General features: G+C 48.9%; 1 protein-coding gene across 4 annotated transcripts in view; it reads left to right on the top strand.

Annotated features, from left to right (window-relative positions):
• WDR37 (WD repeat domain 37) overlaps nt 1-16,954 on the top strand; it is an 82,119-nt gene that overhangs the window by 45,975 nt on the left and 19,190 nt on the right. For 2 of the 4 annotated variants that reach the window (XM_025395641.1, XM_025395640.1), the window contains 3 exons: nt 1,354-1,430; nt 8,693-8,930; nt 10,220-10,361. In XM_025395641.1, coding sequence (XP_025251426.1) covers nt 1,354-1,430; nt 8,693-8,930; nt 10,220-10,361 — 457 coding nt within the window. The remainder of the gene's footprint in view (nt 1-1,353; nt 1,431-8,692; nt 8,931-10,219; nt 10,362-16,954) is intronic. The other 2 variants (XM_025395643.1, XM_025395642.1) reach the window with 1 other exon arrangement.

Genomic DNA, 16,954 nt, shown 5'->3' on the forward strand with positions numbered 1-16,954 from the left:
CAGCGAGTCACGCGGTTTGGTCAGAGTTTTTATGTGAGAGAGAAATGTGGTGGGAGGGTTAGACTGAGAGTCATTTTGAGCAGACCCAGACCACATAGCTGACTTTCACCTTCATACGTGTGTGAAGACTAAAGCAGACAAGGAGTTTACACCTTACGAAGTTGGCGGTTTGTGGGATGATTGGAAAGGGGGCAAGGAGACTGGTGGCAGTTAGATGTGTTCAGATTCAAACCAAAGGGCTCGAAAAGAGGGTGGAACCAGACGCATCCAGGAACTGACAAAGACTTGGAAACATGAGGTAATGAGCATAGAGAGGGGAGAGTTAGACTAGGAAATGTGAAGTAATGGGGATAGAGAGGAGAGTTAGACTTAGAAACATGAGGTAATGGGCATAGAGAGGAGAAAGTTAGACTGGGAAATGTGAGATAATGGGGATAGAGAGGAGAGTTACACCAGGAAACGTGAGGTAACAGGCATGGAGAGAGGAGAGTTAGACTGGGAAACGTGAGTAATGGGGATAGAGAGGAGAGTTAGATGGGAAACGTGAGGTAATGGGCATGGAGAGGAAGGTTAGACTGGGAAACATGAGGTAATGGGCATAGAGAGGAGGGTTAGACTGGGATTGGGCATGATGTTGATCTGAGGAGGAGTTGCAAGTCCGGGCAGTACATTTATTTGCATGAAACGTGCTGTGTCAGCTCAGAGCAGCTTCTTTAGGGAAGTTGGGTGGCAGTGAAGAGAAGATGGAAGCCAGCCTGCCTCCCGTGTGTGGGTGAGATGTAGCCATGCTGGTGTCCGAGGCCTGTTCTGTGCCCCACAGTGCTGTACTTTTGTCTTTCCAATCCTCAATAAAAGCGTTTCCTCGCAAACTGGCTGCTGAAAACAGAGCGGGACGGGAGCCGCACACATAAAGAGTGCTGATAGGTGCCTGGCCCATTGAAAGGCCGCATCTGTGTTGAATGGATGGAGATGAGTGTCGCTTTCCCGAACATTTCAGAGTTGATCGCAGCTCTGAGTTCTGATATGATAGGATTTCTTAGAGGTTAGATAGATGGAGAGGAAAATCTACTATTTGTACATTTTCTCTGAACTTCCAGGACTTCCTATGCTAGAATGAAAGGTGAAATAGTTTTTTAAGTGATCATTATTTCCTCAATTTTGGACATGTACTCTATTCTCAGTAGCATTATGCAGTCTCAGAAAAGAGTTATTTAAGTAAAAAGTACATTCATCTCACTAAGTGGTCACTAAGCCGGAAAGGTCTGACTGCTGCTGCTCAGCCAGAGGGGCGGTGAAGAGCGCATTTTACCATGGTCTGTGCCTTGGGTAATTTTCCCCGATTTCTCTCTTCAGCTTCTGGAGATCAGACTGCTCATATCTGGAGATACGCGGTGCAGCTGCCGACACCCCAGCCTGTTGCTGACACTAGTGTAAGCACCTTTCCTTACCTGCGAGTGTGTAGGATGCTGATGTCTGCGAATCTGAGAATCCATTTATAATATCTGTCATGTACCGAATGTTTGTGTCCCCCCAAGTTCAGCGTTGAAGCCCTCACCCCCTGTATGGTCGAATTTGGGGATGGGGCCTCTAAGGAAGTAGTTAAGGTTCAGTGAGTTTGTGTGAGGTCCTCATAAGAGGAGACGGTGGAGAGCTCGCCTGTGTTCTCAGTCTCTCTGTCACTCTCTGTGTCATGTAAGGGCAGAGCCAGAGGGTGGCCGTCTGTAAGGACGAGTCCGCACCAGAACCTGAATTGGCTTGATCTTGGACTTCCAGCCTCCAGAACTGTGAGAAAATGTTCTGTTTTTTATAAATCACCCAGTCTGTGGTATTTTGTTATGGCAGCCAGAGCAAACTAAGACAGATTTTAGTACCACAAAGTGGGGGGCTGCTAAAGAAATGCCTGAAAATGTGGACATGGCTTTGGAGCTGGGAATGGGTAGATGCTGCAGGCGTTTTCAGGTACCTGCTGGAGAAAGCCTCCATGACTGTGAAGGGCTTGTTGGTAGAAATACGGACATTGAAGATGGCTCGGGTGAAGGCTCAGAGAGGAAAGGGGAGAGCTGGAGAGAAAGCTTTTAGTGTCTTAGAGAATGCAAATATCATAGACAGAATGTTGTGGAAAAGTGGATGTTGAAGGCTCTTCTGCTGAGGCCTCAGAGGAGGTGAGGGACAGGTTACGGGGAACTGGAAGAAAGTGATCCTCATTACAAAATGGCCGAGGACTTGGCTGAGCCGAGATCTTGTGAATGAAATGTTAAAGGTGCAGCCTGGTTGCTCTCCTTGCTTATAATAAAGTGCTAAAGGTCGGAGATACTCTGAAAGAGTTGTTATGGGAAAGGGGATGACAACTTGTAAGATTCGGGAAATTTCCAGCCTATGCCTGTTACAAAAAAAAGAGAAAGCCGGTTCCGAAGAGAACATGCAGGGTTTGTCTGAACAGCCAGTTGACATGGAGGTGAGTGTGGGTGGGAGCCATGGCTTTAAGCACCCACTGCAGCAGGATCCAGGACTGGAGATGGGATTATACCCAGAGACTCCGCCAGCTCAAACCAGAGGGGACATGGTGGGGACAGAATGAAGGAAGGTGTCAGACTGCTGGGATTCCACAGCACAGAAACCAGCGCTGCCTGGGCAAGAACCTTTACAACCCTTCAAGATGAGGGAAGAACGCCCCTGAAGGTGATTCTGAGGTTGGTAGGGCTGCAGCTGTCACCGCAGTTCCCAGGACAAGGGCCTGTTTCTTCCTTGGTTTCGAAGTGTGGGGGCCTCCTTGGTTTCAGGGCCAGGCTGCCGTGGTCCAGTGCTGTGGGGGTGGGGCTGCCAGGCTTAGCCAAGGGGGTGACGCCCCTGCCCCAGCATACTTGGAGGGTGGCGCATTCAGCCCAAGAGGGGCTCTCTGGAGCCTGAAGAGCTTATGGAGTTTGCCTTGCAGGGTTTTGGACTTGCTTGGACCCCGCCACCCTTTCCCTGTTGCCTCTTTCTCTTTTGGAAAGGGAACGTCTGTCCCGTGCCTGCCCTACTGTTGTATTTTGGGAACACGTAACTCGTTTGGGTTCCGTGGTTTACGGCTGGAGGGGAGCTCAGCTTCAGGGTGGGCGAATCGCACCCTGAGTCTCACCCATTCCTGATTCAGGTGATGTTTTGTTGAGACTTGGGACTTCACACCTTAGCACTGATGCTGGAATAAGACTTCTGGGGCTGTTGGGATGGGACGACTGTATTTGCCATGCAAGAAGGACATGAATTTGGGGGAGGCCAGGGACAGGATGTTCTCAACTGAATGTCTCTGTCCCCCAGAAATCTGTGTTGAAGCCCTAACCCCCAGTGTGGCTGTATTTGGAGATGGGGCCTCTAAGGAAGAGGTTAAAGCAAAATGAGGTAGTGGAGGGGCTGCCCTGATCCCATAGGATGAGTGTGTCAGAAGAGACATCAGACACTCACCCTTATGGCCGCCCTTGTGTGCGCACGCTCTCTCTCTCCCCCTCTCCCCATTTCTCCGTTTTTTTTGTTTTGTTTTGTTTTGTTTTGTTTTTTGAGATGGAGTCTCGCTCTGTTGCCCAAGCTGGAGTGCAGTGGCATGATCTTGGCTCACTGCAACCTCTGCCTCCCAGGTTCAAGGGATTCTCCTGCCGCAGCCTCCCGAACAGCCGGGACTACAGGTGTGTGCTACCACACCCAGCTGATTTTTGTATTTTTAGTAGAGACGGAGTTTCACCATGTTGGTCAGATGGTCTCGATCTCTTGACCTCATGATCCGCCCTCTTTGGCCTCCCAAAGTGCTGGGATTGCAGGCGTGAGCCACCGTGCCCAGCCTCTCTATGCTAATATTAATAGAAGAGCCCCTGTGGGCATGCTGCAGGATGGCAGTGCTACACACCGGAAGAGGGGCCTCACCAGAAGCTGCACTGGTTGACACCTTCGTCATGGACTTAGAGTCTCCAGAACTGGAAAATAACTAATTTCTGTTGTTGAAGCCTCTTGGCCTGTAGTCTTATGTTTTGGTGGCCTGTGCTGACTGAGACAGCTCCTAGAAAGACACTCCTTTACCTCTGTATGCATGCATCTGCTCCAGTCTTCCTTTCTACAGATAGTGAACGTTTATCATCACTCTCTTACAGTTTACGTTTGGATCCTGTTTCTTACTGTTTCGTCTGTTTAATATTAGACATCTGGTGTATCTTTCATGGACTTTTATCATCACATCAGCTAATGGCCTGTATGACATCAATTTTATGTGGTTCAAATTTAAACATAGATAACAAAAGATGTTGTGTATTGAGAAGAATGAATTCATGTATTTATACCATAAATTTGTAAAATTCTTCACTTACTGTTTGCCTTGCGCTGTCTGTGGTAGCCCAGCACCCTATGTTTATGATCACAAAGAGGCCTGAATGTTTCTCTGAGTGCAGTTATCTCCCTAGTTTCAGTGACAGGCTAAACGTTAGTGGCGTGATCTTCCCGCATGCTCAGCCCTCACTGTGCACCTGAACAGGTGGGAACAGCGCCAGGCAGACAGCATAGATGATGTACACGTCTAGAAGTTTTCATTTTGTATTGGGGTGTGATTGTTGCAAAGATGAGAGTAATCTAGTTTTGATATTTTCATCTTGGAATATTCCTTGAGTTTTCTGCTTTGTGAACATTCTAAACTGTTCTATGCGGAGACAGTTAAGCAGTTAATAAATTACAGTGATAAATGAGTTTTCTTCAGTCCTAATAAAGGTTCTAATAGTTCATTTTTAACTGAATGTATTATGTATTAACATAGTTTTGTTCTCTTTGTGGAATTGCCAGACTATTCATTATGTAGTGCATAACACTGTCCACTAACATGCACATTTAGTGATGAAACAAGTGAAATGTGCGCTGATGGTGGGCGTGGTGGAGAGGTGAGGAGGGTGAGCATTGATGCTTAGGAAATTCAAAGGAGTTAGTGTATGGATTGTTTTCCAAATAAGAAAGACATCGATTTTATCAGAGGGAAGATTCATGTACAGTACTTACATTAAAAACACCTAATAGTTCACTTAGAATGTTCACTTAATTTTATTTTCTTCTTTACTACTTTGCTTGTGTTGGGTGAGTGCACTTCTCATGTTGATAGTTGCCACCTCAAGATTTGGGGCTGGTGTTGGGGGCTCTGAGTTAAAGACGAACCTCTGTGATGTGCCGTGACTTGAGCTGTCCTGGGAGCATTGCACTCACAGAGTTGTGTTGGGCCCTCCCTAAAAAAAGAGGAGGCAGTGCAGCCTGTGGATGGCCAGGTCCCTGCAGAAACGGCGTGGGAGGTTCCTTCCAGCACTGCTGGATGAAATGAGGCTCCTTAGGTGGAAAGCAGTTTTGTTTTCTGAAGCTTTTGCCAGCCCGTCTTGACTCTGATTTGCTTAGCAGTTTTCATTTTAAATTTTAACACAAACTCTAATCTGTTAAAATCTGTATTCATCTTGAATCATTATAGCTTTTGGACAGATGTCTTGTGTTTTAAAATTTGCATCTGCGAGTTTTGCTTGACATCCACAGTGTTGATAAGTGTTTGGGTGGCATAGTGGAAACATTTAGACCAACAGAATGACTGTCGCATGCGAGTTAAGTTACACCCAGTTACTCGTTTAACTTCGTCGGCCTTCTTTTTATCCTTTGAGGGGTTTGCCCTGTGGCTGCTCCTGGCTCTTTGCTGTGCTCCCTCTGGAGCCGTTTTCCCAGCCACATGCAGTGCTGTCACCCGTCACCCCCGGCCTTCAAGGTGGCGTCCTGACTACTCCCCTGCTGCAGCCTGTCTGGTGGCCTCTGCCAGTCTTGTGAGCCTGGGGCCCCCCGGCCCCCCGTCCCGACAGAGCTGCACGTGCCACCCTGAACTTGCTGTCTCTGGGTGTTCCTTTACTTGTGCCACCCGTTTCAGGAAACGTCCCTGTCTGTCACCCAGTGCTTTAGACCAAACACCTTTCCACGGTGTAAACACCTGTATTGTTCTCTTACTGCCTGTGGAAATCACCCTGTCAGCCACTCCTGCAGCAGAGGGCGCTTCAGTTCTTTCTTCCCATCCTACTCCAGGCCACCCTCTCTCATGGGCACTTCTCTCATCTCCTGTCCGTCTCCTCCGTTGTTTTCTGGGGCTGCCATAACAAAGTGCCAGGGGCAGGGTGGCTTATAAACAACAGATCCGTGTTCCCACAGTCCCAGAGGCTGGAAACCCGAGATGAGGGTGTGAGCAGGGCTGGTTCCTCCTGAGGCCTCTTTCCATGGCTCATAGATGGATCTTCTCCTGGGTCCTTTATCCCTCTGGGAGTGTCTGTGTCCTCATCTCTTCTTACAAGGACGTCAGTCCTATTGGAATAGGGTCCACTCTCCTGGTCTCATTTTATCTTAATCACCTCTTTAAAGCCCCTTTCTCCAAACAGCCACATTCTGAGGTCCTGGGGTGAGGACTTCAGCACAGGAATTTGGGTCCACAGTTCTGCCCCTAGCAGCCCCTTCCACCGTTCCCTCCGCAGTTTGTTCACACAGCACACACCTGGCATCACACCCCGCCCACAGCCGTCTGGTGATTTTGCATCACACGGAATGGAACCTGGCATCCTTTCCACAGTCTCCCGGGATTACACGAGCTGTCCCGATGCCGCCTCGGATTTTGCCTCCTGTAGCTGTTCCGCACATGGCGGAATGCTGTTCCTCAGCATGGGCGAGCCTTACTTAACCCTTCCTTTCCTCACATCTGACTCATGTGCAGCCTCATCAGAGAGTCCCTCCTCAGTATTCTATGTAAAATAGCAGCCCCCATCCAGCTGCCCCTTGACCTATTTTATTTTACTTCATAGAACTTACTGCCGCCTTACTCTGTGTGGCCATGTTGACGTGTGTGCCCGTGCTGCTCTGCATCCATGTGATACGTGTTCCCGTGCTGCCGTGCGTCCCTGTGACGTGCGTCCCCGTGCTGCCGTGCGTCCCTGTGACGTGCGTCCCCGTGCTGCCGTGCGTCCCTGTGACGTGCGTCCCCGTGCTGCGGTGCGTCCCTGTGACGTGCGTCCCCGTGCTGCCGTGCGTCCCTGTGACGTGCGTCCCCGTGCTGCCGTGCGTCCCTGTGACGTGCGTCCCCGTGCTGCCGTGCGTCCCTGTGACGTGCGTTCCCGTGCTGCGGTGGGTCCCTGTGACGCGTTCGCGTGCTGCGGTGCGTCCCTGTGAGGCGCGTTCCCGTGCTGCGGTGCGTCCCTATGACCTGTGCTCCCCTGCTGTTGTGCATCCCGGTGATGTGCGTTCCTGTGCTGCTGTGCATCCCTGTGACTTGTGATACCGTGCTGCTGCGCGTCCCTGTGACGTGTAATCCCGTGCTGCTATGCGTCCCTGTGACGTGTTCCCGTGCTGCTGTGCCTCCCAGTGATGTGTAATCCTGTGCTGCTATGCGTCCATGTGATGTGCGTTCCTTTGCTGCTGTGCGTCCCTTTGACGTGCTTCCCCTAGTAATGTGCTTGTGCTCATGACATTCCTGTGTTAGGCCATTCTTGCATTACTATAAAAAAATACCTGAGACCGGGTAATTTATAAAGAAAAGAGGTTTAGTTGGCTGGTTCTGCAGGCTGTACAGGGAGCGTGGCACCAGCATCTGCTTGGCTTCTAGGGGGGCTTCAGGGAGCTTGGAGCTTTCACTCACAGCAGAAGGCGAAGCTGGAGACGGCATCATGTGATGGAAGCAGGAGCAAGGCGGGGGGCGGGGGGAGAGCTCACCCCCTATTGTGGGGTCAGCACCAGGCTATGAGGAATCCTCCCCCATGAGCCAGACACCCCCACCAGGCCCCACCTCCAACACAGGGGATTCCAGTTCAGCATGAGATTTTGGGCTGGGACAAATTGCCAAACTGTATCAGTTCCAGTACTAGTACTTGTGTACATACGACATACCTCCCCATACTAACGTGTGTGTCTGTATGTGTGTGTGTGTGTGGTCTCTCTTTTGCTAGTTCTCTGAGGGCAGGAGCTTTACCAGGGGTCTTCACCCCAGAGTTCCTACCTGCTAGATTGAGCGTAGTTTTGCATGTGTGCATGTCAGAAGCCCTCTGTCCTCTTCTGCACTGTGTAAGCAGCACCTGGGCTGGGGGTGGGGACTGGCACTCTGTCAGCCCCTGATAAATATTTGTTGGAGGAATATACAGATTTTCTTACAGAGCTGGCTGTAATGTGTTTGTTTTAGCCTTGGCCTTTGACAGGGGGCTTGGTGTTACAAAGGAAAATAGACTTTTATGACTATAGCAATAGAATTCTAAGTATATTTTAAGTAGGCTTTTGAGAATGAAAATGCTTCTTTTTTGCAATGTAATAAATTACTGACTTTCACTTGTATTTGGTTAGTTTTATATTGCATTTCTACTAATAACTGATGAAAACTTAAATGTTGAAAATCATTTTATTTGCCATTCTGTTGATGCGTGGAAATAAATGGTAGTTCAGTTGACAGCATTGTGGATTCTACTTTTTTTCTGTGTGAGATGGTTGTAGAGTTGATGGGCGTTCACGGGCAGCAGTTATGGGTCAGAGGCGGACATACTCATCACAGTGGCCAGCACCGGGCTCCTGGTGGTGGCCATCATGATGGATATGTCCTCAAGAGATTAATGAGAACCATCTATTTTGTAGCTGTGTCAGAAGAAACTCAAGATTTCCAGGAAATGTCTTTCTTTTCTGGCCTTCCCTTTGGCAGCAGATATCTGGGGAAGATGAAGTAGAGTGCTCTGACAAGGATGAGCCCGACCTCGATGGGGACGTGTCCAGCGACTGCCCCACCATCCGCGTCCCGCTGACATCCCTCAAGAGCCACCAGGGCGTGGTCATCGCCGCTGACTGGCTGGTTGGGGGGAAGCAGGCTGTGACTGCCTCCTGGGACCGGACGGCAAACCTGTACGATGTGGAGACGTCTGAGCTCGTTCACTCTCTGACAGGTGCCTGGGTTCTCTGAGTCCGCCGCCTCCTGGCTGTGCATGTTAGTTTATGTCCATGGGTTATGTCTGACCTTGCCAATTACTTCTTGACCAGAATGAGTCTCAGTCCTCTTGGCTCTTCTGTGGTAATTTTTGGAGATTCTTTCTGTTAATAATAGAACTGTTGGTAGCTAAATTTATTTTATCTTCAGGGGTTTTAAATTGTAGCATGTAGTATCTAGATATTGGAAATATGGTAGTTGTATTAGTTTTCCATTGTTCTGTAACAAATTTCCACAATCTTAGTGTCTTAAAATGACAGGAATTGATGGCCTTATGGTTTCCCAGGTCGGGAATTTTGGGCCCATGGTAGCTGCTCTTCTCCCTGGGGCCTCAAAGACCTAAGTGAGGGTGCTGCCTGGGCGGGACCTCCCCGAGGCTGCGATCCTCTTCCAAGCCTGCTGATCATTGGAGGAGGCCGTCCCTGCGGCTGGAGTCTGAGGCCCTGTCTTCTTGCCGGCTGCCAGCCAGGGCTCCTCTGGGTGTGCAGAGGCTGTGCCTGGCCCCGGAGTGCCTGCACAGGGCATGCCTTTCCCACACAGCAGCCACTTTCCTCTGCAGCTGGAGCTCCCCTGCTGCTCTGAACTCTCCAACTTCTGTGACCTTTTTTAAGGGCTAGGCCGGACCACCCAGGACAATCTTCCCTTTGATGAACTCAAAGTCAACTCATTTAGAGACCTTAATTACATCTGCAAAATTCTTTTTGCCTTATAATGTATCATAATTACCAGAAAGATAATCTCATCCTATTTACAGGCTCTGCCCTAACTGAAGGGAAGCGCGGCAGGCATGTACGGGGTGGGGGTGGCTTGGGGCCATCTTGGGGTTCTGCCTACTGAAGTTGCTTCTGCGAATCTGTCTGTAAGTGCATTTCCTCCATGAGCGTTAAAGATTGTATTTGAGTGAGGACCCACAGCGTAGTATCATTAAAAGATATTCTAAGCAAAGAATTAAGATTTAAGTGGTTCTCACATTCAGCCTGTTAATTTGCCTGACCTTCTAACTGTTAGGGTCAGAAAATGGGTTATGCACCTGCTTGGTTTTCTGTTCCTTTGACGTGGACGGCTGAAAGGACTTCAGCTTCTGAGGGAAAACCTGCCCCACCGTGACCCACATGCTGCTGAGTGATTCCATTAGGTCAGGTTCACATTCTAAGAGAGACGGCTTCTTGGGTTCTTGTGCTGTTGAAAAGCTTTTTTCTCAGTGTGCTCCTCAGGTGATGACCTTGTGTTTTGCCATCTTGGTTACAGGGCACGACCAGGAGTTGACGCACTGCTGCACACACCCTACCCAGCGGCTCGTGGTGACCTCTTCCCGCGACACGACTTTCCGCCTCTGGGATTTCAGGGACCCCTCCATCCACTCGGTGAATGTTTTCCAGGGACACACGGAGTGAGTTGCGGTAGTTTAGACATCTGTCTTTAGCCATGAAAAAAGTTCTGTGGGTTGACATGAAAACTTAATTCTAGCCTAATTTTCAGTATTTACAACTCTACTATCTTTCAAAAAAACGACTACCTTTCAAATTCTGCTATTCTTTTTCTAAACATTTAGCTCCATTTTGGCTATTTCAAAGGATCTAGGAGATTGACAGAGGGCACCCTCAGATGTTCTCTTGAGAAGTTTAAAGAAGACAGAATGGGGGAGTTGGGTGGAGAGGGTTAGAAAAGAGCAGGGCTGCCAGAGCCTGTAGCTGAACACAGGGGCTGGCCACGCCACCGTGTGCACCGCGGGAGCTGTTACTGCCACCCACAAGGCCTGTGGCTGCGCACAGGAGCTGGCCATGCCACCATGGGTGCTGGGGGAGCTGTTACCGCTACCCACGGGGCATCTCCTGGGTCTTTTCCATCTAGTTTTTGTTAGTACACGTGTCTGCGTGGTATATTCTGGGAGAAGGTACACACATAGATGCGCACGCAGACATAGACCCTCAATCCAGTGTGTCCCTTTCTGCTTGGGTTTCTCTCCGGCAACTCAAGCGTAAGGTCTTAACAGAACTCATCAGTTCTTTCTGTAACCGCCTCCTTCCCCGAGTCTGACCCTGCTCAGTCAATGATGAGACTGCCTGCCCACTCATGGGGGCTGTCTACCTAGAGTGTTCCCTGGTTCTTCTCTTTTAACCTCTGCTCCCCGTTCCCCCATCATGTCCCATGTGGTCCACTGGCAGGTCTGCTGCCAGCCATGCCTGTGGGATCTGTCCCGGCCACTCCTCGCTCCTCCATGCCCCCTCAACCTCCCACCAGTGCTGCTCTCCACTCCACGTCTGGATAAGCAGCGTGCAGTGAGAGGTTTATAAATGAACTCCAAATATGAAAATCTGTTTTATATGTTTAACGTGAGTTACTAAGTTTTAGATTTAGCGTTCAAAATGTTAGTAAGATGTTGGAAAGGAAAATAGGACTTTTTGTTTGTTTGTTTGTTAATAGACGGAGTCTTTTTCTGTCGCCCAGGCTGGAGTACAGTGGCACAATCTCGGCTTACTGCAACCTCTGCCTCCTGGGTTCAAGTGATTCTCCTCCCTCAGCCTCCCTAGTAGCTGGGATTGCAGGCGCCCGCCACCACGCCTGGTTAATTTTTGTATTTTTAGCAGAGGTGGGGTTTCACCATGTTGGCTGGGCTGGTCTCAAACTCCTGACCTCAGGTGATCCGCCCGCCTCGCCTACCAAAGTGCTGGGATTATAGATGTGAGCCATCGCGCCCGACCAGGACAACGTTTTCAAAAAGAAGCTTGAGATTGGAAAGCTAATTCCTTGACTCTGAGACTGGAACAGGAGCAGGCAGCAGTCACGACTACGCGTAGAGATCTTTATGTCAGCCTGGGTCTGTTCGGGGGCATCACACGCATTAAACTACTCCGTCCTGACATCAGGTCGGCGTTTATTCTGCCAGCTCCATTAGCGATAGCCACAGTAATACAGACCTCCCGGCGGTCAGTGGCTGAACACAGCACCGTGTCATTGCTGCATCAGGGTGCAGCGGGCACCGAGCTGGGCCCCCATGAGCTCCGCCACATGGCCTGACCCCGCTGCAGGCCAGCTTATCGGTGAGGAAGATGCCGTGGCTCGGGGAGCGCTGCTTCCTATGCATGTTAGCTTGGATGTGGTGCTCCCTGACGTCCACCAGATGCAGAGGGGCCCCACAGCAAAGCCCTGGCTGCACCTGGGCCCGCCACCTGGCAACACTGCAGGTCAGGGCAGAGGGGCCACATGGCTGCTCTGCTGTTCCTCATGAGAATTCACTGGAAGGGCAGTTGGAGGCCTAGAGGGTGGGAGGAGCAAGATGGTCTCACTCCTGCACCTGCAGTGCTTTCCTAAGCTTTTTTCTTAGAAAAGTTTCAAGCCTACATAAAAACTAACAGAGTAGTACAGTATACCCACAAACCCTTCACCTAGGTTCGCCTGTTGTATTGCAGCACTGCTGTCTCCTTACACGTGTACACACCTCTCTCCGAAACACACGCCCACTAACCCTTCACCTAGGTTTGCCTGTTCTTGTATTGCAGCACCACTATCTCTCTTTACACGTGTACACACTGCTGTCTGTAACACACATGCCCACTACCCCTTCACCTAGGTTTGCCTGTTGTATTACAGCACTGCTGTCTCTACATAAGTGTAACACACACGCCCACTTACCCATCAGCTAGGTTCGCTTGTTGTATTGCAGCACCGGTGTCTCTCTTTACACATGTGTACACAACTCTCTCTGAAATACACGCCCACTTACCCTTCACCTAGGTTCGCCTGTTGTTGTATTGCAGCACTGCTGTCTTTGTAGATGTATACACACCTCTCTCTGTAACACACTCTTATATATTTTCTTTGGCTGAGACCTTTGAAAGGAAAACTCCAGCATGCATTTTCTAAGAATAAGGATGTTCTCCTAATATAGTAGCATTGTTCAAATAAGAAAATTAGTAAAAATTCTATGGCATCCTTTATCTGGTCCATATTTAGATTTACTGAGTTCTCCCCAAAATGTCTTTGATACTTTTTTTAGATCTAGGATTTAATCAGGATTCTCTCATCACATTTAGATATTATGTCCTTTGACTTCTTTTAATCTAGAATGGTCCTTCCCCCATTTTTTGTTACTTTTTAGGACATTGAGTTTTTTGGTGAAGAATCTTGGTGCTCTTTTGTAGAATGCCCCTCATTCTGCATTTTTCTTATGACTTCCTTTAAAGTACCCCTCTGCTGTGCTATTGGTGTGCTGAAGCACTCCTGCGGTTAAGATGGCGTCTGCAGGTGTGCCTGCCAGAGGTGTTCTCCTGTTTCAAATAGTGAAGCGACACTGTTCCATGGATGTTAATTCCCCAGTGACCTTTCCTCGGTCCAGGGCCTCAGCTCATTGTTACATTGAGTCCTGCAGAAGGGGATCTTTGTAATTCTGTCTACACTGGTTAGTTGGCACTGTGTTTTTTGAGTGTTAGCGAGCATAGACACCTGCACTTTGTTGGTGTTGGTGGTTGTGATCCCTGTGGTTGCTTTGGTGCCCCCCCACCCCCCCACCCATGGCACCTGCAGGGCCGAGTGCCACCATCCTAGCACAGCTCCCTGCCCCAGGCTGGGACGACCCAGCAGCTCTCACTGCATTGACTCTGGTCATCTGTATGGAGCACAAAAATCTGTCAGAGCTTTGAGAATTGGGTAAAGAGGATAGTTTTGTGTCTAGAGAGCAGGGCAGCTTCCTATGTGCTTCCGATATGGGGGTCGCAGGTATAGACTGGTGTGCCCTGCCGTGTCTGTCCCCTATGAGGGCAGAATGGAAAGGCCCAAGAATTCTGTCCAGAGGAGGATGCAGTGGAGCCAGGGCTTGGTGAGTTGCTGGTTTGTGCCAGACACTGTTGGAGCCCCTGGCATCACCCCAGTTCAGAGAAAGAAACTGAGGCATGAGGATGCCAGGTGGTTTGCTGAGGGTTTGGCTCTAGGGGGTGATTCCAGAGCAGTCCCTCCTAGTGCCTTCAAGGTGCCTCTTGTGTTATTTAAGACCCTTCTAGCCCTGTGTTGTCTCTGTTCAGTTACCTTGTTTAATTAAAATACTTTATTTTTGTTTTGTGTAAAAAGAAAAGTTTTTGTATTTGTATTACTGGAGTTGATTGCAAGTGCATGTTTTTGCTTCTAAGGCTGTTGCAACCGTGTGGTCTTAGCCATTTGACTGTGAAGTGTAGTGAATGCTGGTGGCATCTTTAAACCATCTGCTTAGGCCAGACGCAGTGGCTCACGCCTGTAATCCCAGCGCTTTGGGAGGCCGAGACGGGCGGGTCACCTGAGGTCGGGAGTTTGAGACCAGCTTGACCAACATGGAGAAACTCTGTCTCTACTAAAAATACAAAATTAGTCAGGTGTGGTGGTGCATGCCTGTAATCCCAGCTACTTGGGAGGATGAGGCAGGAGAATCCCTTGAACCCAGGAGGTTGAACCCAGGAGCCGAGATCGCGCCATTTTACTCCAGCCTGGGCAACAAGAGCGAAACTCCGTCTCACAAAAAAAAAAAATCTGATTAATTTGTGGTAAATTTTTGCAGCTGGTGGATACGTGAAACAATGGTTTTTAGAGAGCTGTACTTATGAAGAATGTAGTAATTGTTATGAAGGAGTTCATATTAATGTGGACCTATGAATACAGTTTCCTAGGGTTTGTCTTTCTATTGGAATCAGGTGTGGGGGTAGAGTAAGGTGGAGTGTGTAATTCCGTGTGCCCTCTCTCCCACATGGGTCTTCCAAGCTGTAGTCTATGCTTCCACTCACCTGAACCGTGGGCATGAGGTGAACGTGGACCAGACCTGCCCGGGCCAGGCTTACTCAGATCGTTTATGCTTTCGTTTCTTACTCAAATTATCATGAAGTAGCGTATCTTGTTTATTTGTACATCCAAAAATAAGTTTTGAAAAGATCTCTTTGGTGCTAATTTTGTTGCTGCGTCAGGGCGAGTCCACTGGGCTCCTGGACATCCAGCTTCCCCTCACCGGCCTGGTGCTTCCTCAGCTGTGCTCCTGCAGGATGAGGGCTTGGTCAGCAGGTGGAGCCATGGACGCCTTTATTGAACACAAACTCTTCCTGACATCAGATCAGCTGTGAGCCTTTAGACATGCCTCATAATGAGAAAAGCAGGAAATGAGAAATTTTACAAAAATGTTTCATCTGAGGCATCTTCTTAGTACCGCTTGCCTTTGTCTCTGGCGTAGGTTTTGCAGGTTCGAGCCAGTACACCAAGTAAAACCCACAGAGTGCGTGATCTTTACAAAAGTGTAGAGCTGTGCATCCGCGCCACAGCACACCTGAGGCGCCAATTGCGGGTTTAGTTCCTAAGATGTGCATCCGCGCTACAGGGCACGGAGGTGCGGGTTTAGTTCCTCAGATGTGCATCCGCGCCGCAGCAGAAGGGCGGCTTTAGCTCCTCACATGTGCATCCGCGCCACAGCAGAAGTGCGGCTTTAGTTCCTCAGATGTGCTTCCGCTCCACAGGAGAAGTGCGGCTTTAGTTCCTTAGATGTGCTTCCGCTCCACAGCAGAAGTGCGGCTTTAGCTCCTCACATGTGCATCCGCTCCACAGCAGAAGTGCGGCTTTAGTTCCTGAGATGTGCTTCCGCGCTACAGGGCACGGAGGTGCGGCTTTAGTTCCTCAGATGTGCATCCGCGCCGCAGCAGAAGTGCGGCTTTAGCTCCTCACATGTGCATCCGCGCTACAGCACACCTGGGTGAGGTCCGGGGTGTGGGTTTAGTTCCTGATTAAGAGAAATGGCCAGGTTATGTGTGTCCGTTCGATCACTTGTCTGGGACGTTCTGAATGTAACTTGTAAGAGCACACCCTGGGTCTCCTGCCTTCCCTGCCACCATGTCATTCTGAGGGATCCTCTGCTCCGAGGGCTTCTCTGCAGTGGCCACCGCATCGCCAAGGACATCTGTGAGCCTTCGATGCGTGTCCAGCCTGTTAGTGCCCAGACCCATGGGGCCTGGCACCCTGATAGGTGGGAATGTTCGCCCAGGGCCCGGCCTGAGGCCTGCAGGACTGCCCGCTCATCCAGGAAGTAGCTCTGTCGGTTTTCCAGGGCGATCCTGAGTCCTTTTCACCAGTTCTTTTCCTCAGCATTGAAAGCAAAAGTCAGACATGCGTTCTTAGAAAGTTTGCTGTTCTTGTTGATGTAGGCCAAAAAGTTGTATGCAAGGTGTTTTTAGTGATATTGCTTAAACAGAGGCAGTATTTCTTCAACGTGTGTGACTAAAAGTACCCTTTGTCACGTAATTTATATTAACATGGTGTGGAATGTGGTTTTCAAAGTTTTTTCTTAGGGCTTATTTTCACTTGTAGGAACTCAGCATAAATTCTTTAATACAGTATTAGAATCTAATGTCTTTTATAATGTAGATAATTAACTGTCTAGTTAAGGTGACTTGCTGTATATTGGGTTTTCTTAAAGCATGAAGTAGCTCTAAAGGCTTAACGGTAACTGGCCCAGTTTTGTGATCCAGTTTCCAGGAGAGATTTTTCCCCACTTTCATTTTTTGCTTACTGTAATCCTCGTACTTTTACTTGAATTCTGTGCCTTTTTGAAAGACTGAAGTTTGAGTTCCAGTGCTTCACTGTAAGAAAGAAAAGTGTAGCAAAATGGGTCTCCTGAAACGTGTGGTCGTTATCTTAGCTGGAGAAGTTGGAGCTCCGTGCTGTGAGCTGCTAAAGGCTTTGATCATCCGTGTTTAGAAGAACCTGTCACCTTCTCCTTTTGATGTGTCTTATTTCTTTTCACTCTGTGTTATGGCATTTCTGTATTATAGCAGGAATTTTACCACGGTATTACTTAGTTGGCGTAACTGTGTGGCTGTTTTTATTTGACTGTTTGTTAGTGACCCAATGTGTACTGATTTATATGAAAAGCAATTTTAGATACTTCATATAGCAGAAATGTGAAGTTGTAGTATGTATTCTTAAAAATAATAAGAAGGCTTAATTTGAAAATTTCAGTATGTCACAGGAATTCAGCGGTTG

Source organism: Theropithecus gelada, chromosome 9 (assembly GCF_003255815.1).
Source record: "Theropithecus gelada isolate Dixy chromosome 9, Tgel_1.0, whole genome shotgun sequence".
Classification (NCBI taxonomy): Eukaryota; Metazoa; Chordata; class Mammalia; order Primates; family Cercopithecidae; genus Theropithecus; species Theropithecus gelada.